Source organism: Lepisosteus platostomus, chromosome 11, assembly GCF_059453375.1.
Source record: "Lepisosteus platostomus isolate fLepPlt1 chromosome 11, fLepPlt1.hap1, whole genome shotgun sequence".
NCBI lineage: Eukaryota > Metazoa > Chordata > Actinopteri > Semionotiformes > Lepisosteidae > Lepisosteus > Lepisosteus platostomus.
The window spans coordinates 9,518,127-9,542,944 of NC_142621.1; the positions used below are offsets into that span (position 1 = coordinate 9,518,127).

Below are 24,818 nucleotides of genomic sequence, written 5' to 3' on the forward strand. Positions count from 1 at the left end.
TAGACTTATAATATTTAAAGAATATTCATTGAAAGCAAGCAATGATATTTTAAGTCATTGGGAATGGGAGCTTGTGTTGACTTTACATGCCTTTTAGCCAGGAAAAGTACAGATTAGTGTTGATTTTTAGCAATTTTTTGCTCCATTTCCTTTAAGCAAATCTTCTGCTTTTTTATTTATAATATTAACAGCCTTATTGGCTAGCAGAAACTTGTCAAGGTTTAAATTACAGTCTGAAATTGCAATCCATCTGCTTTCCTAAATATTTTACCAAAAGCATTGGGACAACGCACAGGTTAAAGGTACCTAATCAAGCAGATATAAGGAATGACTTGCCTTTTTTTCCCCAGTGTGGTTCTTACCAAAGTTGGCCAGTAGCCTGAGCTGTCCGTGGGGTGACATACTGTACCATTACATTTTCGAGTGTTTTGGACAGTCATCATATTTCTCTGCACATTAACCAATGCTTCTAGTCCAAGTCATGAGAAATGTATGCATATAAACATATTGTCATCACCACGCTTAATCATAAAGATTGCACTGCAAACCAAAGAATTCTTTGAGAACTCATAACTCCGACAGATGATTCCCTTCCCCATACCTCAATATCGGCGAATTCAAGAATCCAAAAGCCATCCTTGTGTATTCCTTTTTGAGCACTGACTGGTGCTTTGTGCCCCTGCCATAAATTCCCATAGCATACAGTGGATAACCTTGAAGCACTGAGCATCAGCTATTATTCTTCATTGTGTTCCAGTTTGCCGTGCATGGTCAGCATTCCCCCAGTTATGAACTTCCACATCTTCATGGGCAGTTATAGGTGACCAACTTCCAATGCACGCTGATTTGCCATCTACCTCAAACTATGTGCAACACACATTCAGAAAACTTCTAAAAGAGTGTAGATTACCTTTATATACTCTTGGACTACCACACATACACCTTCTATATATGAATGAGCCTCTGACACAACCCATTACCAGCAAAGTGTCACAAAGACTATACTACTAAGTACCTAGTACTTAATATTATAGTGTATGACACTTTTTATAAAAGATACATTTTACTATTTTTTCCTGTTTGCAAATCCTGTAATTACATTCCAAATGATACTTCTAACTGTCCAATTATGCAAAAAGCATGTGTGGAAGAGAAAAAGCACCTAATGAAATCACTTTAAAAAGAAAAACAAAGGAAGATATTAACACTGGTACATCATATTTTTCATTGAATGCCAATTTATTTTTTTCATTTTATGCAATAAGATTTCTCGAATCTGATGCAAACCTTCATACTTGTTAAATTGTATACAAAATGTAAATCCATTAAAAAAACATCCAATAATTAGAGGGATAAACTTCTATAATATGAAAAGTAGATTGCGAAGTAACCAATTATAATTTTCTTTGCCGGATCTGCAACATTTTATAAAAATAAATGCTGGGAACATCTGGATAGCAGTGCTTAACAGACAGTTTTGCTGCACTGTTGCAGAAGCATCTCAACAAATAAGCGAGGATAAACCTACTGCCAATCAAAATACATTATAGACAAATGCACTGTGTGAGCATTTTGTGAAGAGAAAAGATTTAGTAGAAAAGGGCTCTATAGCAGACAGAAGGTGAAAGATGAATTTGCAGTAAAGAAGCATGAAACCCTGAAAGATTGATTAGTATAAACATCTACGGAGACAGAACAAAGAGTTAAAAATCAGAAAGGGCAGATTTGTTTCGCAGCAGAGTACAATACAGGGTGGGAAACAGGTTTTTAAGATTCGACAGTGGGGTTTTTGTTGGTTCATTTCTTATTTGGCTTTCTTTTCCCGATTAGGATTCCAAAATGTAAAAGCTTTCAAATAACTGCATTTTCCCACCCTGACAAAGATCATGACATCAGAAGCATAGTGAGGTGAAATACAAGAGAAGAGAGAGAGGCAGAATAGAGACAGAAGAGGTGAATATAGAGCTACAGAAGTGTTTATTGAGCATGCTACAGAGGTAAGCAGAGTACACGCAGGGTGAAATTAACACAACCATCAAACCTCCCGACTTGTTAGAAAATTAATTTTTAATTGTGCCGCTCCCAAACTATACTGAATTTTACATTTCTAAAGATGTAAAAACTCAACTAATATAGAAAATATACATGATTTTTTAAACATAGACCACAGAATCTATTTTTTAACTAAGTACATCTATTGGGGGGTGGGTTGAGGGGAAAGGATTTTCAACATCTGATGGTGATCACAGGTGAGCTCATGTAGTAAATATCCTTGAAGGATTCATATGTAGATTCTGAGGCATGTTTGTTATAAAGTCTGGATTTTAAAATACAAAAAATTTCATAGGTTCATTAAAACTGAATATTACAATGCAAGGAAAATTAAGACTAAAGGCACATAAACTTTGGTCCCACCAGGCTGTCCTCTTCAAACAAAAACTGTCACTGTTACTGTAGGCTGACTGCACAGCTCACTTCTGTTAGCTTTTTATAATGCATGCAACAGCAGTTTGTCCCAGAACTAACTAGACCAGTCAGTACATGCTCAGAAATCCACAGTCATTTTAAATCCTCAAATATAAACTAAACATGGTAAAATATAAATGCACATAAGTAAGGTCAAAAAACAACTACAAAGTATATTTAGTCATAACATTTACACTAAATTCCTCAACAGTGTATAACAGACATTTTAGATGGTTTTACTGAGTTTCAGATCAGATTAAAGCTTTATCTTTGGCTGTCTGGATAAAGCAAGTCAATAGTGAAACAAATGCAAAATGATCATTTTTAGCCAAGGCTGGGGCGAGGACTTTTTATCTGTATATATTGTTTCCCATAAAATTGAGATATCGATAAATTTGTTCTTTCACTTTAGCAAATTGTCAGTAAAGCCAGTGGGGGATTATAGTGAAACCAAACATACAAACTGGACTAGAGAACGAAACTTAATTAACAGTTCCAATGCTTCTGAAAAACCACATACCCTTGTGATTAAAAACTGATTGGTACCATGTCCCACAAGCTACTGTAGGTGAAACTGTCAGTATTCCGACAACATCTGTTGGGTTTCTAAAGTTAGGATTCCAAAGAATTAGTAGAAAAAATGTTAATCACAGCTATGGGCGCACTGATGTGTTGAGGATAAAGAAAGGGTTGTCAAAGTCTCTCCAAACTGATCCTCGAGTAAAATGAACTAATGCATCAGTTCTGTTTGAATGTGTGGATGGTTAGGGAGCTCACCTGGCAGACTTATCTGTACAACTGCTGGCTACTGGTCCAAATTTAATCTGTTTATAAAATATTGAGATTTCAGGTAAAGATTAATCACACATTGCATGGATAATTCACTAATCTCACCTTTTACATTACATCTGTCACGCAAAAAATTAAGCAATAGCCAATCAAAAGTAATAAAAATTAAGTAACAGAGTGGTTCCAGTAAAAAAAACATGAGGTTGTATGCTTTCTTCCCGCACATATGCAATTAATATCTGCTCCACTGGCACTATTAATTTCTTTTAGTTAAAACGAAAATAAGTAACTTGATAAAAAGAAGAGAGTAAAACAGAGTAAATTCAATGTTATTTTGTAGGCCTATTGATGAAATAAGTCATGTTATTTCTTAAGGACAAAATACTGCATAAATTCAAAGTATGCTACTGTAGAATGTTTAGAAAATTCCATCAAAAGAAATCAACACAAAAAGGGTGTACATATTCTGTGAAATACCAGTATCCAATTATATGAACATCAGTGTCATACTTAAATCATTGTCAAGTCTTTATCTTGTGGGATCCTGGTGCAAACCACTGGTCATATGGAAGATATGGAAGCAGAAATGTATTTAATTAAATTTTAAAGCCTTCCATGCTTATTTCATGACTTATGACTGTGTGGGGCAAAATTCTATTTTATGGGAACAATATACATGAAATAACATGGGAAAGCACAATACAGGGGCTAGTGACAGTTTTCTAGGTCACGTAATATCCTGCTCTTTTAATGTGCTGATTAATGACACCATTATACAAGAGGGAACAACACTCAACTTAAATTCAATAAGACAATACTTTTAAGCAACAAGTGTTTCTTCCCCATTTTAAAGACATCACCCCAAAAAGAATATACTTTTCTTTAACACATTCAAGAGCCACAACTATTTTTTTTTTTAAATCAGGACTGCCTTGGAATGGCAATTCTGTTATATACAACCAAAACTACTAAACTTATTACAACTGCAAGATATTACTATTCTTCTGGCTTGGTAAGCCATCCATCCGACTTCCATATGCTTTGCTTTAATAATATCCCTGCATTAGGCAAATACTTTTAGGCAAACTAAAACCCTATCTGCCAGAGCTAACAAATGTCTATGTTGGTAATGTACTCTTATTTGGGCTTCTTTATGCTCTGTTTGATTTAATCTGCTCCACATCTAACTAACTCAAATGTATTTGAATTAAGATGTCAGATTTGTGACTGCCATTTGTGAGGGGAAAAAATAAATGATGCACTGGCCTGGATATCGATAATGATCAAAAAGGAAATGTACCGACAATTTACTGATTAATCAATACATCACCCCAGCCTCAATCTTAGCAGAACAATGTCCTTTGTTCACCTTAGGTCTTACAAAAACTCTGAATCTTAACTAATAAAATAAAATGTAATTTTCAACTAAAGGAAGGAAATCTTCAGAAATTAATAAATCACAGCTAGTAAGGACTACACTTTGAGGGGTAGAGAACTCCACAAACTGTACAAATACATACAGAAATACCTATTTTTACAGCTCTGCTTCTTACACCATCAGAACCAATGTGCCTAAATAGTCAACTGTAATGGATCATGTCAATGTACTGATGTAAAAGTGTTGATACTATTTTGTCAAGTAAGGCACATATCTTGTCATCTAATCAAATTATAATAAAAAGAGGAATTTACTTACTTCCTTCTTATGATGAAATGGAAAAACGTTAATGGCTTGCCTAACATATAAATGGGGTGGGGAAAGTCTTCAAAGCAGACTAGTAGACTCTGCTGTGTAATGTTTCTTTTCTGATAATCCATCATATTCTTAAAGGAATGATTGATAAAATTTTAAATGTCAAACTGTGGTCCCCAGTGTCCGGAAACAGTCAATAGGTAACGCTTCTAAAGAGCGTAAACACATTTTATCCTGCGAGCATGTTCAAATTGTTGATTTAGAGAAGGAGACTCTCAGGTGATGATTATCTCCCATGTTGTAATTGTGAAGGTCAATCAAGGCCTGAATTGCTTCTTCAACAGTTGCCATCTGCAGCAGTGCCATTTTGTGATCCCTGTAAAAAGGAATAGTTTTCAAAAAATGCATGACTTTAAAGCCTACATGCCAGTTTTTAAAGAAATTCATTAATGGTAATTAAAGTTTTCGTTAATGGTAAATGCAGCAAAATAATGCTAAACTGGACAAATGTTTTGGTAGTATATTTTTTCATAAAAGAAACATTAATTAACCCATCTATCCAGCTAATGTGCAAAATATAAATTTAACACTTAAATAAGGATTTGCATGGTTAAAATAGCTTTTTAACTAAGTGAAAACAAAGTACTTTTAAAAATAATGTAAAAGGCATCTGGTTACATTGTAAAAACAAAATAGATGTTGAGCTAAAACTCATACAAGTCAATAAGCTTTTAAAAGGAAACTTCCCCCACATATAAGCAAGTTAAGGGACCTGAAAATCGATAAAATTAAGATAAGAATCTTACTGGAAAAACTTGAAGGCTTTCACAGTGCCACCGGAGTTTGAGAACAGTACTCTGAGGTCCTCTTCGGTTATGTCTTGTCTGTAAATGGGGAAAAAAAGCTCAGGTTAACTTTCAGCTGTAAAATTATCAACCCAAAAAATGGGACAGTTATTTTATTTACTTACGGGATGTTTGACAGATGAAGGGTTGCTGAAGGAGGAAATATATTCTGGAAGTTCTTTGACCCAGGCTTCTTGAAACGATGTAATGGCGAGTTGGTGAAATCCTTTGTGAGCCCTTGATCATCAAGCCCCTCTCTTGGCAGCTGTACAGTCTGATGTTTAGATAAGGTCACTCGAATGATCTTCCCATACATCTTCTGGCCATTCAGATGACTCATTGCTAAGAAATACAAGGACAGGAAACTTTCAACTGAAATAAGGAATTGTGGAATAAGGAAAATATTGGGGGGAAATGGATTTCAAAAACACATTAATCTAGACTAAAAAATGCCTACTATGAAATTATAGTTTCCTATAAATTTGGGGGCTTACAACCGTAATACTTCATTTTTCAACACAGGGCCCAAAAAAACAAATCCATCCATTTTCAGTGCCATATTTTCGCAGGAATCAAGAGAAAAAAAGTTTATTGGACATGTTTCGTTGTCTTTTGTAAAATTTGGCAAGAAGGCATTTCTGATCTGAAAGCTATGGATGGCATTTTCAATCATGAATGGAAATGGAAGTATATGCCATCCCCTTATTATTCTTAATCGTGGAAAGAACTAACGCATGGTGGAAAACTAGTTAATACACTTCAGATCTAAGAAACGTTTGCAGATATGGCCATATTTTTTCTCGGGTGGATGACAACCTTCAATTTAGGCTTAGAATCATTGTTAATCCTACAAAAAAATCGTAATCTTAAAATCCTAAAAATCAAATCTTACCAAGCTGAGCTTGATTTGCATCTGCCATTTGTATCAGAGCACTGTCTTTCTTATTGTAAAGTATCTTCACGCGCTGAGCATCACCATAAACACCTTTTCAGAGTGAAAAGCAGTCAGGGGGAAAAGAAATTAATTAGAAGTTAAGAGAACAGTTAACATTTCAGAAACTGATATATAGACATCAAAGTGAAAAGATAGCACATTCGTCCAAATGAATAAATAAATCAAGATTTGAATAGAGATTTGAAGAGAACATTCTGATACACCCTCCAAAACAAGCTTTGTGAAATGATAAAAAATACATGCAAAATAATTTAACCATGCATTAACATAAACTTTCTATGGAGAGAAACTTTAAAGCCAAAGAGAGAAGTAAAAAAAAAAAAGATACTACAACTGTAAGCCAAAATGCTAGGTATAAATCAGAATTCAAAAGATGAAAAACATTTAAAAAAAATAATAAAAAAAAGTAGAGTGCTAACAATAACATACCGAAGAGGGTAAACAGACTTTGGGGCGTAACCATCTTTAGAAGGAGAGAAGAGCAAGCAGCGTAAGACAGGAAGAGAGAAGAGTCGAGGAAGAGCGGAGATGAACAGATCATCCATAACGAAGGGTGGTTTCCCGTAGAATGGTGAGGTGGTCATGGATCATGGTTCAAGGCAGTTAATTGGGGCAAGTTGGTCCGAGGAACATTTTGTTCAAGCACAAAGCATGAACAGGAGGGAGGGGGGACAGGTAATGAAGAGGGGAGGGGGCAAGGGAACAAAGGGCAAACAGAGGGCAAGAGAAAGAAAGGAGGGGAAAGGAATGGAAAGGGGGAGGGGGGTAGCAATGCAGAATAAAACAAGGAGTAGGGGAACAAAAATAAAATATAGGTCAGTACATAGGAAATGCAGGAGTTTGGTCAGAAAATGGCTGGTTTATGTTTTTTACAAGAAAATAATTGTGCCAAATGTAGTCACCCATGACAAACGTGGGCAAAGTACATTCATATCAAAGAATAATTACAGCATATAACAATGAGGAAAAAAGGGGCATGCAAAAGAATCTGACGTTTTAATAGCTTAAGCATGGCAAAGTATGAAATGCAGGCAAACTGTTAAAGAAGGTGCACTGGTTCAATCGGTTTTAGCATGCAAGTGTAGAAATGAAAACCACCTTGCAAAGTTATGGTACTACACAAAGCACATTATGTTATATCCACAAACTCACAAAGAGTTTGGGAAAATCATGGCAAATTTAAATTGATATACCCCTAAGTGGGGTAACGCTCCCACATTTCATACCAGCGTTCATAGCAACAGAAAACAGTAGAGAAAGTCAGGAGAGAAAAGGCAAACGAGAGCTTAGAGAGAAAAGACCAAGAATTAACGAGTATCAGTTGACAAAAAAAGGAGTACAGAAGGATGAGTTTAGAAGACAGTGGCCAAAATCTGCAAAGAAAATACTGCTAAGAGACTGGAAAGTGCCCCTCATCAATTCTCTTGGGAGAGAACCTTGAAAGAAAGAGGTATTTCAATAGAATTTCCACAAAGCCAAGATTTAACAAATATGACATATGTAAGCACAAATACAAAGGCAAACAAAATAGTTTAGAAAATAAAACAATGAACAACAAGAGCTACAATCAACTATATTTTTGTTATACGTTAAGTGGGTGTAATATATTGTTGAATAAGCCGAGACCTGCTTAGTTGATTCCAAAGAAGCAAAGCCCCTTATGTCAGAAGCACTTTTGGGAAATGTGCTACACATAATATTAATGCAGTTACATCACAGAATCTGTAAATATATATAATTATGGACAAGAACTCTTATCTCTTCAAGTGTTAAAAAAAAACACCTATATTAGCTAACGTATATTTGATTTTCAGGATGAAGAGTTAATGCTACAAATAAGACTAAAACCCAAATAGATGTCAGATTTGTTCACCTCATTTGAAATACTACACACTATATCAAGACCGCACAGACGATGGCAAAAGAGCAACACAATAAAAAGCACAATATGCAATGGTCACCTCACTCAACAGAAAGGGAACGCAGTCGGCAGGGGAAAGCAGTGGATTACTGACCTCCTCATTGAGATTGCTGACCAGGAGCACGCTGCTGGTGCCCGAGACCCCAGACAGCGCTACCCGCCCTGCGGCTGCGGCTGCAGCTGCTGCTGCACTCAGAGGACTGAGAGCCCCTGGAAAGGCAAGCCCTGGTTAGAAGAAACATTCGTCGGATGCTGGGTACTTGAACCAGAAGCCTTGGAGCTTTCCTTTATCTAGCCACGCAAGCTTCACACGTAAAGCTCAGGACTTCTAATCAAGATTACCATGGTCTCTGCACAGGAATATAACATGGCACACGTGCCATAGGGTAAGTTACTTTACAGCTTGTCTAATCTTGCATGCAGTTAATTTATAAACGTTATAAAGAAAAACATTTTTTAAATTGGCTCAAACCTTTCTAAGATGTATGCTGAAAACAGCAGTGGTGTTCCATGTTCTTTTGAAACAATTACTACATAAACAAGCCAATCTGCTTAAGCTACCTCGGTGAACACGAACAGCCTGAACAGACCATAATGAAAGTACATGTACCTCCACCCTGGGCAAAACCAAGAGAGGATGGAAACCCTCCACCGCCAGAATAGGGAGATACCATTCCAGAAGGAGTACCTAAGGAAAATTTGTACATTAAATTCTTTTAACAGACAATGCCATTAAATCTACAACAATATACTGTGAGAAAGCAGTTCAACAGCCAAGGATAATTTTCAATCAGTGCTACACTATGTTCCCCCAAAGACTCCTTAAATGCTTACCAAATTACCCTTATCACTTTGTTGGCGTGTGAGAAGCAAGATTTAAATCAACCCAAATTCCATTATATTCTCATTCCTTCTTCTTGCCCACTGGTTGACTGCAAACATTTAACAATGTTTACAACACAAACATGTCATTTTACATCGGGCAAAGTGTGATCAGATCTTTGTGGTCAAAGGCACACAACTGAAAACAACTAAGTATATCAAAAGTTGCATCTGTCAGAAGGGCCACGAAAAGGGAAAAGCATTGTCGTGCAACTTCCTGACCCATATCCCCCACCCCTTTTAAAGTTTGGAACAAAGTTTATTATACCTTGACTCTTACCAAGCAGCGAGGAATCCTTATTAAATGCAGCAGCTACAGAAGGGTCCATGCTGGGCTGACCATCTCCAGCTGGAAGCTCGGGACGGGTGTAGTCACGGCTCTTGTCGTTGTTGTATTTAACATTTAAATTGACCAGTTTAGAAAAGTCAATGCGTAGAGTGCAGCAGGCATTATAAATATTCTGACCATCCAGAGCCTTGAGAACAGAAGGAATAATCAGTATTTTTCATATTCCCCAAAAAGACTAATGACTTAAAGCAAGTACATACTATTGATCTTAAATCAAAAACGATTGCAACAATACAAAAATAAAGGTTCTTAAAGCCATTGACCATGCTGGATCAAGTCAATTTTGCATTTTAAAGATAACATAACTTGCTAGTCTCTTTCGACATGCACACCAACTGTTTGAACATAAAAATAGCCATTTTCTGTCTTCACTCACCAATTTGGCTTGCTGGGCATTCACTGGGTCATTAAACTGAAGTAAAGCTTGAAACTGATTGTTCTTTGTGAATGTAATGATCTTCATAACAGTTCCAAATTTTGAAAATATCTGTCAATTGAAACAGGTCTGGTTAGAAAAGCTACATTTAATGACACCTCTGATTCACTCTTGTGCTTAAAGAACAAGACATAAAAAAATGGTACCTGTGCTTGGGATCTAAGAACACTGCCTGAAATAAAATTTAATGTCAAGTTAAAAATAACCATAAACCAGACAAAAGTTAAGAGTATAAAATACCAACTTACCTGCTGAAGAACATCCAGTGTAACAGGGTAAAACATATTGTCAATGATTATTCTGAGCACTGGACTTGGAGCTGGTGTTAATGCACTCTCACTTGCTGTAGTCCCTGATGTTGGGGTACTGGCTGCCTGGACAGCAGTTACAGCTTGAAGAACTGCTTGCGCACGCTACAATGAAAATTGAATGGACTTCAAAATGCCAACACCTAAAAACTTTTGAAAAGGTTTTCAAAACAAGTCTCCAAAATACACCCATGTCCATTCACTTATTCTTAACCACTTTGTCCAATACAGACGCAGTGAAATGGAGCACAACAGGGTTGCAGTGAAACAAAGGGCAGACAAAACACAAGACAGGCTACACTTTGGAAGGGACGGCAGTCCATTGCAGGGTTAGCACACACATATTGAGGAAACTATTTGCAAATAAGTTCTATTATATTCTATTCAGGTTTACATGTGAAAGGTGTCGAATTGGCAACAAACAATCGTTAATTTTTAATTGTAACACTTTCCTCAGTACTCTGTCATTGCATCAAAAGTAAACAGTTCTTTCACTTTTAAGCTCATTATGTACATTTAACAGATATTAACAGTTTTGAAGACGCTACCGTGAAAATGTATCAGTCATGACGCAAGCGGGATTAACACAATTCACCAATCTTAAGAAACCATTATAAATACGACATTCCTTAATTAGGTTACAACACCAGTTTGAGGTCTTTTTAGATGCAGGTGGAGTTAGCTGTCCTAGTCATATTTAGCAATCTAGCAGAACATACCTGGTTAAGAGCATTGTCAGTCTTTAATTCTTTGTGATTTGAATACTGGATGAAAACGGGCACATTACGAACATGAGGGGTCACAGCTGTGTAATAGTTAACCATTGTAATAGCTGCTTCCTCAGTTCCAAGTTCAAGGAAGGCCTGTTGGGGGAAAATGAAGACATACATGAATATCTAAAATTTAACTCTACAGCTCCCAAAAAAAAGCATTTCCTTCTGTAGTCCATTCACTACTTAAAAGATGGCCAAACTTATTTTGAATGTTTAAAGGTCTGTTTCAGTTAAATAAAAAATGATTGCTAATGGCTGACAGTTTCACTCTTTCAGCTAAAGTATTCAGGAGAAAAAAACAAAATCTCAGTAACAAGTAACTTTAAATAATATTATAACACTAACTTGAAACAATACATGTCAGACAATCACGAAGATCTGTTTTCCAAAATAATAAAAAACCCAAGTGACAAGCACACCTGATTTTTTCCTTTAAGCATGAGAATGTTAGTGACTTTCCCAAACGGTAAACCCAAGGCAATAACTTCTGTCTCTGTAACTTCATTGGGCAGCTTCCTGATGTGGAGAACACGTGAAGGCGGACAATCCATTCTGTCTTCAACTCTTAACTTTTTGCTATCATTTCCATTAGCTGTAAAAAAAAATATATATTTACATATTAAAAGTCCTTTTCTCATAGAAATCTCATCCATCTTTTCTAAGTTCTGGCTATTCGACAACATTAAAAATCACTTAAGCAAATAAGATGCCGTAAATGCAGGCAAAATTAGTCAAAGGATCTCTTTTGTTTCTCTTTATGATTTATGTTAACATGTGACAACTTGCTATGATCACCTTTAGTAATTTATGAGTAAAGACTAGTTCTGAAATAATTTTTTGTACAAGTAGTATTTCTATTCTTAAAAAAGTATTAGAATATTCAAATCAGAGTATGGAAATCGATGAGACAGTTTTTTTCAAACTTTGCAACAGTCTTGAAATATCCAATATCCTTTTTTAGTGAAAATGCATACAGTTGTCAGAGTATTCCTCCCAAAAATACTACACAAGTTCACTCAAATTTTATAACAATGACAATGGATCTCCTGGACACAAGTTTTTATTTGGATATGGGAACAATCTCTCATGTCTACGAATTGTTACTAAGACTTTAATGCCACTAAATTATGAAGCATCCTATTCAGTTGGCCCAATTATACTGTTGTTACTGCATGCGACGTGAAAAAACAAAGTTTAGTAGTGCTTGTTTGAATCTTCTGTCATGCATTCTTTGAAAAAATCATTTAGCACAGAATTATCATGACGGCCGATAATTAAAGACGATCACCCAGTCCTCACTATAATGTTGAAGCAAAAAGTACAAAACAAAATTAAGTTCAATTTATTTGGGTCACAAATTTAAATTGATTTACACTCACCCGTTACAACCATGCCACTCATATTAGAGTTGGGGCTATTGTACAGACTGCTAGACAGTAGCTCGTCTGATCCTCTCTGAAAAAATTAATAGGAAATCGTAAATATTGAACAAACAGATCTCTTAAGACAGAACACAGATAGAGAGACATAAAACAACACAACCTGTATTGCTCTCTTTTCACTGTTTTAATCTTATAAGTCTAAGATCTAAAATAACCAGATGGTGTAATTTCATCTGGACCTCATGTTCTCCCTAAAGATTCAGAACAGTCATTGCTTCAGTCAGAAGCTCCTAAGAGCTGTGCTTAAATTGACTGATAGATGGGTGGTCAAACACAAATTGACTACTGAATTGTGTTATCCACTACACTATCTAATGTGACACCTCAGTTTCATCTAAGCGTGCATTCCTGCAAATGTTCTTTATAGGCTTCACTTTTTATGGAAGCAATAAATTAAATGCAAGCCCCAGAAGGTCAGGGCCCACATATAAATTAAATGTCAAAATATAGCTACAATCTAAATCTTACTGGATTTAAGCCAATGTAAGCTGCAGAAAACAAATGTTTAACAAGTGAGTCCCCTAACAGCGAATTCATGAAAAATTCTACATTAAATGTAAAAAAGAAACTTGAAAGCCAAGAAATTAAATTTTTCATCAATTCAGGAACCTAGAATAAAGCAGGTAAAGTAGTGAAAATCCTGTAACATTGTTAAAATACCTCAACAGAATATTGATTTTATGCCTTTAACTCAAGTCAACACTTTTTCCCCAGCAATGATGACCAGTCAGTATTTATTTTAAAATTATATTTTGGCCTAGAGTGGCACACTGCCAGGAGTATTAACTCAATTGCTATGTGAGCAGTCTTTGCATTCCTCTGAAACCAAATCTGTTAACAAGTGCAAAGTTGTTCCTCTACATGCCAAGAATTTGAATTTTAAAAACTTAATTATCAAGTCAAAGAACCACTAGACAAATCAGTCATTAATAGCTTCCACTGCATGAATTATTGAAAAAACTCAAAGTAAAGAAAAGAGCCCATTGACATGAGGTCCACATTATAGAAAACAGCCCATTGGTATGAGCTCCACATTATAGATAATGGTAGTTCACAGAGGCAAAAGCTTAACTTTGGCATGTAGCGAACAACAAAAATGTTGCTACTGTTGGAATGCAGCATTTTGAGATGTTACATGAAAAGAGCACTTCTGGGAAAAAAAACTTTTTCAAAATGTCGTAGACTGAAAATAGGGATTTGTAATAGCACGATTCCGAAAAAAATTTTTACTGTTCACTTTTTACATCTAAAGACTACAGTACATCCACAGTGAAAAATACCTCAAGCCTGACTTAGCTTCAGCTTCCTCCTAACCTCATAAAGTGGCATCTATTCAAACGTGCAAACAAAATTAAACTAAGATGCAAGGTTCAAAATCAGATTCACTTTTCTGAGTCCTGGAAAAACATACACATTCCCTAAAGGATAAAGCAATTGTGTGAGGTGAGTAAAAAAAAACAAAATTATATTATTTGCCCAAATGACAATGGAATAAAGCAGGTGAAATAGTGAAAATCCTATAACAGTGTCAAAACACGATGAGGAGCAGTAGGCTTATATACTTTATTCCATACACCTAAAATGGACTTAATCTTTATAGCTTTATATGATGAACAATGGTTAGATATTTAAAAACACGATTGATATTCCTACCCTAGACTGACTTTACTATCAACTCAATCCCTTTGTGAGCAGTCTTTCAACACAATCATCAAACATTCTGGCACAGTGCTGTGTGGATATGACAGAGGTAACAAATTAAACACACAGGCCTTCATGGCATCAGCTGAAACCAAATCTCTTAACAAGTGCAGAACCCTTCTTGCACCTGCCAAAATTAGAGTTTTATGAACTCCTTTAATTAGCCAAGTCAAAGAATCGCAAGACAAATCAGTCATTAATTACTTCCACTGGTAGGTTTGTTCAAGGCAATATCTTCTTGGCAGTAGTAGTTTACTACAATGACCCAAACCCTTCTAATGTATAACCACACAATCAATATACCTATGTGTTAAAAAGTAGCTTTGGAAGAAAATAGAATAGCATTTTTAATGCTATATATGTATTAAAAATATTTGCTGAAGTACTGCATGAAGGCCGATTCTCCCAGATTTTTAATGCATCTCTGTAAAGCTCAGTTCTATCCTGGTATGAACAAAGATGGAAGAAAGACAGACATATGCACAAGAAATGTTACAATCCTTGAACTGAACTTTCAATATGGAACAAAAAAATACATATAGAGAAACAGTATTGAAAGTCACACCTCAACATTCTCTTAAATATTTTCAGAAATATTATATTGTAATAAAAATGTTGGACTGATCATGATGAAGTGTCTGTATAAATGAGCTGCTTACTATACACTCATAGCTTTATGTGACTGTTTGCATGTGTATGTGATACCTGCTACATTATGCACATGTATTGCATGGATACCTTGCCATACATACTATACAATACATACAATACAAACTATAACTTTGGAAAAAAAGGAAGATGAAAATATACCTTTAGCTTATTTTGTGAAAATTAAAAGACATTATAAAGGGTACAGGTTGAGTCATTCTTGCTGGATTGGATCATTAGCCAGCTTTAGGACTTCTCGAGTAGACCCCAACTTGCTGAGCACTACCAGACTGGGCGAGTCTGACCTCATCAGTCTCTTTAGGCCTGTAGGACTGTTGGGCACCTGTACGGCTTACACGTTTGTCAGCTAGAGCTACAACACTCCCCAAATTTATCTAATCATTCTCCTACAGGGACCATGTGAACTACAGGGCTTAGAACTATTGGACAGCTCTGAGAGATGTTTGGTACCAATCTATGTTGTCCTGGTACAGAGCCACAGCAATGAACTCAGATGATCAACAGGCAATTCCAGATTCTGTATATACAGAGAAAATAACCACCCATATTAATTTTAAAAAGCAGCTGCTAACATCAACCTTGATAATATTACATGATGGTTTTATGGCTTTGAATTTTGACATTATGACTTCTGCACTTAATTAACAATCATAAAATACAAGACTATACAATTAATGTTCCTAAAACTTTAACAATGAAAACTAAAGCATACAAAAATGATTATTCACCAATGTGAAAAGGCTAAGTAAAATAATATTTTGCCTTGCTTTCATAGCATGTATTATACTGAAAGTTTTGTTGCTTATTTCTACTGTCTTACTTGAGCCATTGGACAGCAGTGACATTAATACTAAGAAATACTGACACTGTGTGCAGTGCCTATCATATCCTGACATAATCCACAATATTAGCCTTGAAAGATACCAGAGTCTGTGCCGTAGCCAAAGAAAGCCATGGCAGAGTAGCAACATAATGTGTGATAAGTGGGAGATTATGTAAGACAGCCAACTGGAAGAAGAATGCTTAAGAAAAATCCTTATGTGATCTGATGAAATGAAAACAGTACATCAATAATCAAAGTACTTTAAACTGCTAATTTCTAGGTATTCAATAATTAAACACCAAAAGGTTAACTGCAATACACATGACTTCTCCCACCACTTTAACACTATGAACTATCAAGGCAGTTTAATTATGAATGACAGTAGGAAATAAGCAGATAACCAACAACAAAACATTCTGAATCACATAAGGGACGTTCAAGATTAACTGAACCTACAAGTTCATTTTAGTCCATCTGTACTGCAAAATATGATTTAGTGACTGAAAAAATCATCCATGGACACAATGATTATCAACCAGTATATTGCTTCTGATACAATTTTAACAAAATTAAAACATTTTAATCTTTAATATAAGCTACTATAATTTTATTTTCTGCTCTTATTCTTTAAATTATTTCATTATTTTAATAGAAAGACAAGTGGCATCAGTTATGATAAAGAAACCAGAAACCTTAAGAACCAAGAGTTCTTAAGTCCAAAAATATATCTGGAAACACTTCAGAAAAAGTATCAATCCCTTTTTATCATAGAAAGAAAACTATTTGTTCTGCATGAGAGATAAAAATGACAATTTTAACGAGCATAATGCATGCAAAAGGATTAATACTGTAATGCGTTTTTGAGAAGAAATAGTTAAAAAAACTACTTAATTATAATTTGGATTTTAAACAAATTTATTACACCAACACCCAATTTGGTAACTAATTGCGTTACTAAGGCATCACTCATTTGTTTTAAAACTTTGAAACTAAAAGATAACAAATCCCTCGACCTATAACAAAATGTTTGAATACTTATAAACATCAGATAAAAATTAGTTTATTTAGATCTCTTACATTTTATCTGCTGTTTCGACAAGGAAAGTCCTGATGTTTTTTAAATTCGATTTCACCAACTTTAAAAAAAGAATTTGCATTTTTAATAGGTATATTGTGTATTGAACTAGTCAGGATTTCTGGATGGAAATAAAATCCATATCCCTCTTCTGCTAGCAACCCCTCATCTTTAGCTACCAAAACACATCTAACCTTTGATCCCTCTCTCCTTATATACTGCTGTCTTCAGTGCTCTGCTACCTCTGATTTCATGTTACTTATCTATGTAAATTTCCCTTTTCTCACCCACTAACCTACTTACTCAGTAGTTACTTCTCTACACTCCTGGCCTGCTCATTTCCCCCCTTTGCATTTCAGTGGTGAAGTCAGACACCCTGAAGCTGCAGGACTACATCATCCATAGCCACCTTCCAGCTCCTCAACACACACCGGTTCAAACTATACCTGCTTGCACTGCTGTACTGACCATGCATCATGTATTCTCATTCTGTAGTTTGCTGAATTATTTTTATGTCCTTCTACACTTTTTTGGCACCTTAACATCTTTTACAGTCTAGTTCTTTTGCATGCAATAAGTTTTTTTAAGATGTATTTTATTTAATCAGTTTATAGCCAGTTATGTCAACTGAGACAAATTCACATTTACAATACTGATCTGGAGATCAGTTGCTCAGAAGGGCATTCATTTGGGAAACAGGAAGAACATACTCAGGTCAAGACAGCAGGATCCTAACACCTTCTGGTAAGGGGTCCTTCAAGGAATCAGAATAAAGCCCTTAAACAAGACATGATGTGAGATAGCAAAGGAACAAGTAATAGATGCTGAAAAAAAGAAAAAAGAGAACACAACGTTTCGGCCGTGGAGCCTTCTTCAGGTGTGTCACACCTGAAGGACACACCTGAAGAAGGCTCCACGGCCGAAACGTTGTGTTCTCTTTTTTCTTTTTTTCAGCATGGAATAAACCTATTACTTGTTCCTTTGCAGCCTACGCATGCTGATGCAGCTACCCATCTGAACTACTATGATGTTAGATATTTTATTTGTATAAGAACCTCACACGTTTAATTGGATAAGTTGTTGCTAAAATGGGAATGCTGTCTGCATCTCTGAATTGCGAATTTAGATTGAGCTTTTTGTGAAAAAAACTGCAGTAATTTTAAAAATTATAATAATAATTAATAATTGCTTACACTTCTGGACACTGCACTCAAAGCGCTTTACAGGTAATGAGGTCTCCCCTCCACCACCACCAATGTGCAGCATCCACCTGGATGATACAATGGCAGCCATAGTGCGCCAGAACACTCACCACACATCAGCTATTAGTGGGGAGGAGAGCAGAAGGTAATGAAGCCAATTCATAGATGGGGATTATTAGGAGGCCATGATTGGTCAGGACCTCGGCTTTACGGCTCATCCGAAGGACGGCGCCTGTTTACAGTATAGTGTCCCCATCACTATACTGGGGCATTAGGACCCACGTGGACCACAGGGTGAGCACCCCCTGCTGGCCCCACTAACACCTCTTCCAGCAGCAAACTTAAAATTGATTTCATAGAAACAGTGTACGACCAAACCGTCGTTTTTGTAATGCTTTGGCGATAAGAGTACGAAACGGTCAAGACAGAATTACTATTTTTGCTGGGACCAGCTAAATATGAGGTTGTTTTAGAGGACTTTTAAAATAAAAACGTAAAACATTGATTTCAAATATTCATTGTACACCGAAAAATGTTGTCTACTGTTCTTCATGGGCCTTTAAATTGAAAGTGACATCCTAGATATACTAAGCACAAGAAGCCGAGGCACATCAATTAAAATCACCTCAGACAACTGTGAGTAGTGGGAACCAAAATAGTAGGAGAGTTACATCTTGAACAAAAGTCTGCTTTTTATAAGCTTATTTTAAGTGCACATCTGTGATGATTTAAGGTTATGTCTTTGTACTCTATGACATAACCCAAACCTTACAAACCAACTCACCTTGAATTCATTACCTATCCACCTGTCCTGTTCATACAACTCTAAAATAACTAACATAAGCAGTCCTTTGCAAATCCAAATTACATTTTAGCCTACAGGTGAACAGAGGAAAGCATTAGACAAGTGATGCCTCAAACCACTTTCTAATGTTGTGAGAGTTTTTTTTGTCTTCATGGGGTGCAGGTTACTTGAGCCACTTCTTTGTGAAGATGAGTATTCACATGAAAATAAAGGCCTGGCACAGGTAGTGTAAACATTAAAGTCACACGTTTATAACGAGCAATAATCCTTACCTTTACGCCAACTGCAACATCAGTGACAATGCTACAACACAGAAAAAGGAGAAAGTCAGTGTTACTGTATGGTACCCAGCAAACAAAGACCCTCCCACGCGACCAACCTGCTTTATCCTGAGAAAACAAAGCATCATCCATTACAACTCGGTTTAGAGACACATCTGGCCAGTGTAACTTAAGCAACCGCCCTGTTTGAATTTGGTCAATGCTATTACAAACTTCACTACAATGTAGTTGTCTGAGACCTCTGGTGTTTTGTTCATGTTCAGTGATTTGCTACAAAAAATACATCCTTTTGTGTTCTTCACCGCAGCCTAGCAATTACAGAGGGAGAGGTTTATGAGCGTCACGACTGCTTAAATGGCGCTGGATACAACCTCAGAAAGGCACTCAAAAGCATTCTTAAAATGTATTATGTACAGAGAGTCCACTTTTCTCTGAGGAGCACACTTCGACAAAAACAACTCCTCTACAGCGTGAATCAATAGGGCCCTACTCTCAAAAGCATAAACCTGGCTCCACGCCACTGAACAGGCCTGTTTCCATATGGCCTTCGCCTCCAATACCGCGTAACTCATTTCCACATCGGCGTATAATAACGGGGGTCTTTGCAATGTCAGGTTTGATTTGTATTATAACCAACGTTTAATTTGTATGAAAAAAGCACATGTAGCAACGCTTATATCACACCATATTTAGATTACAAAGTACAAATATACGTCTACGTGACTTGACAGGAAAGATGCTCTCCACCGGAAAAAGAAAGAAACTGTAGGTAGGACCAAGTAGAACCTAACACCTCTTTATTCGTTTGGATTATGCATCCGAGGTTGTAAAAGTGCGGCAGAAATCCGTAACATTAGTTTTAAAATAATAAAGCACACAAATGATCCCAGTGCTATCCACGACAAGAGACCGCCAGGGCTTTTTCAGCGCTACTTTCTACGAAAGCAGCAATAAACACGCCTTATTTCTCTAACAAAACAAAGAACCTTTTTTAACATTTTTTCACACTCTGTTGCTTTCAACCCTTACAATTCCCGCTATAATCCAAAGGAGAAACAAAGCCCTAACATCAGATAACCAAGAAAAATCACTTCTTTCTCAGCTGGGGTGGAAAAACACACAGACCGTTTATTAACTGGACACGCACGTCCGACTTCTCATTCCCAGTTCATCTTAGTCTCTACTGTATCTTTGCAGTGATCGCTAAGATATGACAATTAAAATGTTTATAATTAACATAACCAAAAGGCACCTTACCCGTCCATTGCCGGATTAGCTATCTCTACGATGTGATCTACAGTACAGCACCTCAGCCAGCTGCACGCAAGTCGACAAAATGGTGGCGGAAACCAGGACGGAAATGGCCGAACATAGCCGAACCTCTGACGGGAACTTGCGCCGAATCGATGGCAGTAAAATAAACTGTCTACGGGAGGTGTACACCACCGGGAGTACAGAGAATCAGTTGTCCCTCTGTTAAAACGTTACAATGTTATTTCTTTCCTCTCCTTTTTCTTCTTCCACTCACCTCTGCTGTTAAACCATAGTCATTCAGTGTATGTGAGCTTGCAGGAGGAACTGAAAACAGCTAATTGTCTAGTTTCATGAAGATTATATTGAAGTTATTTAATTAATGTGTTTTAAACCATATAAAATTGTAGGTACGTACAGTGGGAATATCAGTTGTATAAAAAATGTTGTACTTGTTATTGCTGACAGGCTGCCAGTTTTGATGGAATGAAGTATGGCCCCAATGTATTGGGAAAGGCTCAAATATCTGTGCATGAAAAATCACCAAATGTATTGCAAGTTAAATAGTGTGGCTGTTGAGTTGTTGAATCACACTTATCCAAAGGAGATTGTATGAAAGAGTTAAACACCAAGCAATTGTTAATTAACTTGCAAGCATTTTAAAAACAACCTGTAAGGTAAGACTATTTCCTTAGATTGCGATTATTGCTATTTAAGCATTATTGTTTGGCAACTGTGTAACTTGCAACTTCTTGGCCACATCTGCACAGATGGAAACATACAGGTGAACTTTATAAAACTCAAGCTGTTTTCCCATGCAACAAAATCAATATCACATCCAACATCACAGAAATAAAAGCACCTAATCCATCTCAGTTCGAACAGGCTTCTTTTCATTTATAAGTTTTCTTATGGCCTTATCTTCAAAATTGTATGCTTTGCTTTTCTTCTTTCTGAGTTTCTGTAGGTGAATATCTTTTTGGTGTTCTAGCTATATATACACTCAATATAAATATGTCCAGAGGTGTCAGATATTAATAACGTCAGAATGAGTGTGTCACTCTGAATCCACAATTCTTACAAACTGTCACTGGCAATGCTGACAGCTCATTCTTCAGTACTCTCCTGTGGCCATGCAAGTCAGCCTAAGAAACCACTGGGTGGCTTTCAAATCCCAAAGCAGGCAAAGCAAATTCCACAGGTACACCAGCACATTCACCAGGCTCTAGGATCGCAGTTTTAAATTTTTATTAAAGGCAGAGGAATAGTAGAATACCGTACAGTACTGTATACACACCATATTCAGTTATTTCTAGATGTGCAGGGTTATTTGACTTTTAAGGTTTCTATGCAACTTTTTAATCATTTATTTTTAATTAGATCTGGAATCAAATTCCACAAGGCACATTTTTAAAACAGTGTAACAGGTAAAATAATCAGCTACAATTTTTAATATGACTCTATGTATGCTTTTATTAAAGTACACACTGAAGTTTAAGGCTCCATAAATGCATAGCAAGCATGATTATCTTTCTGTTATTGATAAAGCTATAACATAAAATATGTGTTTCATAAATCTGTAACAATCATTATTAACACAAGCTGTTAATACTCAAATGCATTTATGATTGCAAATAAGCTATTGTTAATATCATGATGTAAATCATTAGTAAAGATACTACCAGGTTAGTATCTAGAAATTTGTTTTTGTATATTAAAGGATATAAAGGATGTATACAGTAAATGAAATTTGAATGCCCCCTCAATCTAATTCTGTATCTGTAGGAAGCATAAACAACAGGAACAAACTACGAGAGATAGATGTATTGAAAAAAGGAACACTTTAATGTACTTTTTTAAAATGCATTTCTCATTCTAAGTCTTACAAGGTATTGAACAAAGCCATCACAACAAAAAACAATAATGGTGCATTGTTGGTTGTCCCTTTCTGTGCGTGTTTATGAATTTACATTGCAACTTCTGATACCACCATGTTCCATTTCTTTCAGAACATGAATATGCTCATATTGTTTCATACCGGTTTTTCTTGGGCGAAGTGAAATCTATGTCTAAAGTGGTTCTCCACAAGGATTTGAGTTGCCCTCTCACGTCCTCTGTCAAGTTAAATCTTTACCTGAAGGCATGACTTTTCTTCTCGTGATATCACTTAAAGTGTAATGATGTGTACACTCTTTCTGAGATTGCTAACAGGCACGGGTGTGCGTCATCATTCTCTTTTCCTCACCTTGTACCACCATTCCATCAGTGTGTCTGCTCCATAAGCACAGGTCCATGAGGCAAATTCTTCTCCTGAGATGACAGGCTGCCTTGTGTCGCTATTTTTCCTTTCTGCCCATCATACTGACAGACTGCTGACTTCAGATGACAGAAACCGTGTTTATGCAGCGGTTGGAGAGGATTTTTCCCATAAGAAAAAAAAAAGAGAGAGGACAGAAGTTGAATTTAAAATATGGAAAACAAAAGCAATGCAAAATAAGGGAAACAACATGTGAACTCTAATACACATTACAAAGTGCATTAAAGTACACTGGGCAGTCATTAATCTTCTATTAATTCTTGAACTACAATACTCTGGGGAACCAAAAATCTTTGCTTGCCAACATTTCTTTTAAAAAATCAAGTAAACTCTAGACCTAACTTTGTTTTCTTTTAAGTCTAGAAAATATACTGTATTCAGCAAAAGCACATTATTTTGATTCTTGTGTAAGTAGACCTCAGGTGGGGCTACTGACAAAAAACATTTTCTCTTTTGTTGTCATTTAACCTTTATTTGCAGATTAAACTATATATGTACTGTTTATATTAAGGAACTGAGTAAAATAGCTTCATAGTGCTAATTCTAACTTTGTTAACAGATATAAACATATTTCAAAAGTAAACTTTAAAAACAATTTTATTTTCTAAGGTTAGAATCATCTGTCTGAACATTTCCTTGTCCACTTGTTGCATCAATATCAATAGTTTTCTTTATTTCTGATTTCATTTATCATCTTAAAAAACCAAGAAATATGTCATTATCAGAAATTTACCATGCATTGTATAGTAGTACTCCACGGTACAATAGTTATTTGTAATATATTTGTTATGTTGTTGTTTATTATCTTATTTGTAAGTTCTGCCTTTTCTTTGAGCTTCCTTGTGTACGCTTAAACTTTATTTTGGTCATGAATGATCTAAATGAAAATTTTTTAGCAGTTTTGAAATTCCTGTGTCAAGCCAGTGGGGGAAAAAATAAGTATTAAAATGAAGGAATTAGGTTGTTCCAAACAGAAGAAAACATCTCTAAAAACAGCTTTAAAGTTTTTATTGTAAAACACATACTTCATGTTTGTTGTTTGATAACATTCTTGCATACATCTCTGCATTTAAGTGTCTTCTGTGAATTATTCATGTGGCCCTAACAGTGAGATAGTCTTTCACAGTTTTGATCCATATGATTGCATTTCAGAATTTAGCATTGGTTAAATGCTTCAGTTTTTCTTGGGGAACAGAAAATTACTTCCTTATGCATATCATTTTTCTTGACAGACATACGTCATGCTCTCCCAGCTTCTTTGCAATTGCACGCCCCAAGTGAAGTTAATTCATTCTATGTTAAAAGACCTGGGACTTAATTAAAAATGACATTTCCCCAAACACTTCGTTGTACTTTCAATACCGGCATGTTGAAATTAGCATTGTGAGCCCTAGAGCGAAAGAAAAGTAGCGAACTGTCAGGCGTTCGCAAAATCGCAAAGAAAACTAGCCATTTGCTCTCAAAAATAAAAACTGTCTGACTTTCAGTTCCTTAAAGATAATTAGAAACACCTCGATATTTTATTTCCAGACTAGTCAATTAAAAAGGAATGAACAGTATTCAAGAGCAAAGTTTCACACTTGGATGAAGAAATATCTATTTCCAGGAAAGTAATATAAAGGCATCACAGCATCACAATAAAAAAAAGAAAGGGAAGGTTTTGCTGCAGTCATCTGATAACAGATGAGACCAGTTTTACCTTTATAGCCTTAAATCAATATAAAGACATATGGTTTCAACCCGTTTATTCACATGATGAAAATACACCAGTAATTAAAAAAGGTGTCTCCTTCTGAGTAAGTTTCATTATAGGTTTCAACTTAATTCCAACACAC

The 24,818-nt window shown here is 35.9% G+C and overlaps 1 protein-coding gene across 4 annotated transcripts; it reads right to left on the minus strand.

The window, feature by feature from the left end:
• Positions 1-1,220: 1,220 nt before the first annotated feature.
• ptbp2a (polypyrimidine tract binding protein 2a) lies at positions 1,221-20,797 on the minus strand. Of its 4 annotated transcripts, none has more exons than XM_088598331.1 (15): positions 20,673-20,797; positions 19,407-19,437; positions 12,797-12,872; positions 11,837-12,009; positions 11,364-11,507; positions 10,585-10,749; positions 10,277-10,387; positions 9,832-10,027; positions 9,280-9,357; positions 8,764-8,879; positions 7,178-7,211; positions 6,686-6,778; positions 5,919-6,135; positions 5,755-5,832; positions 1,221-5,324 (listed from the first exon to the last, which is right to left on the minus strand). In XM_088598331.1, the coding sequence occupies exons 1-15, from the start codon at positions 20,678-20,680 to the stop codon at positions 5,195-5,197; spliced, it is 1,650 nt and encodes a 549-aa protein (XP_088454457.1). In that variant the 5' UTR covers positions 20,681-20,797; the 3' UTR covers positions 1,221-5,194. The 4 variants fall into 4 exon arrangements, with proteins under 4 accessions (XP_088454457.1, XP_088454455.1, XP_088454456.1 ...); XM_088598329.1 differs by having other exon boundaries at positions 8,764-8,894; XM_088598330.1 differs by having other exon boundaries at positions 9,820-10,027.
• Positions 20,798-24,818: the final 4,021 nt, after the last annotated feature.

Coding starts and splice junctions, on each gene's coding strand:
- ptbp2a (XM_088598327.1), bottom strand. Junction 12,010..12,796: donor GAGTGGCATGGTTGTAACGG/GTGAGTGTAAAT, acceptor TTTTTTTTACAG/CTAATGGAAATGATAGCAAA. Junction 10,750..11,363: donor CTGACAATGCTCTTAACCAG/GTATGTTCTGCT, acceptor TTTTCATTGTAG/CGTGCGCAAGCAGTTCTTCA.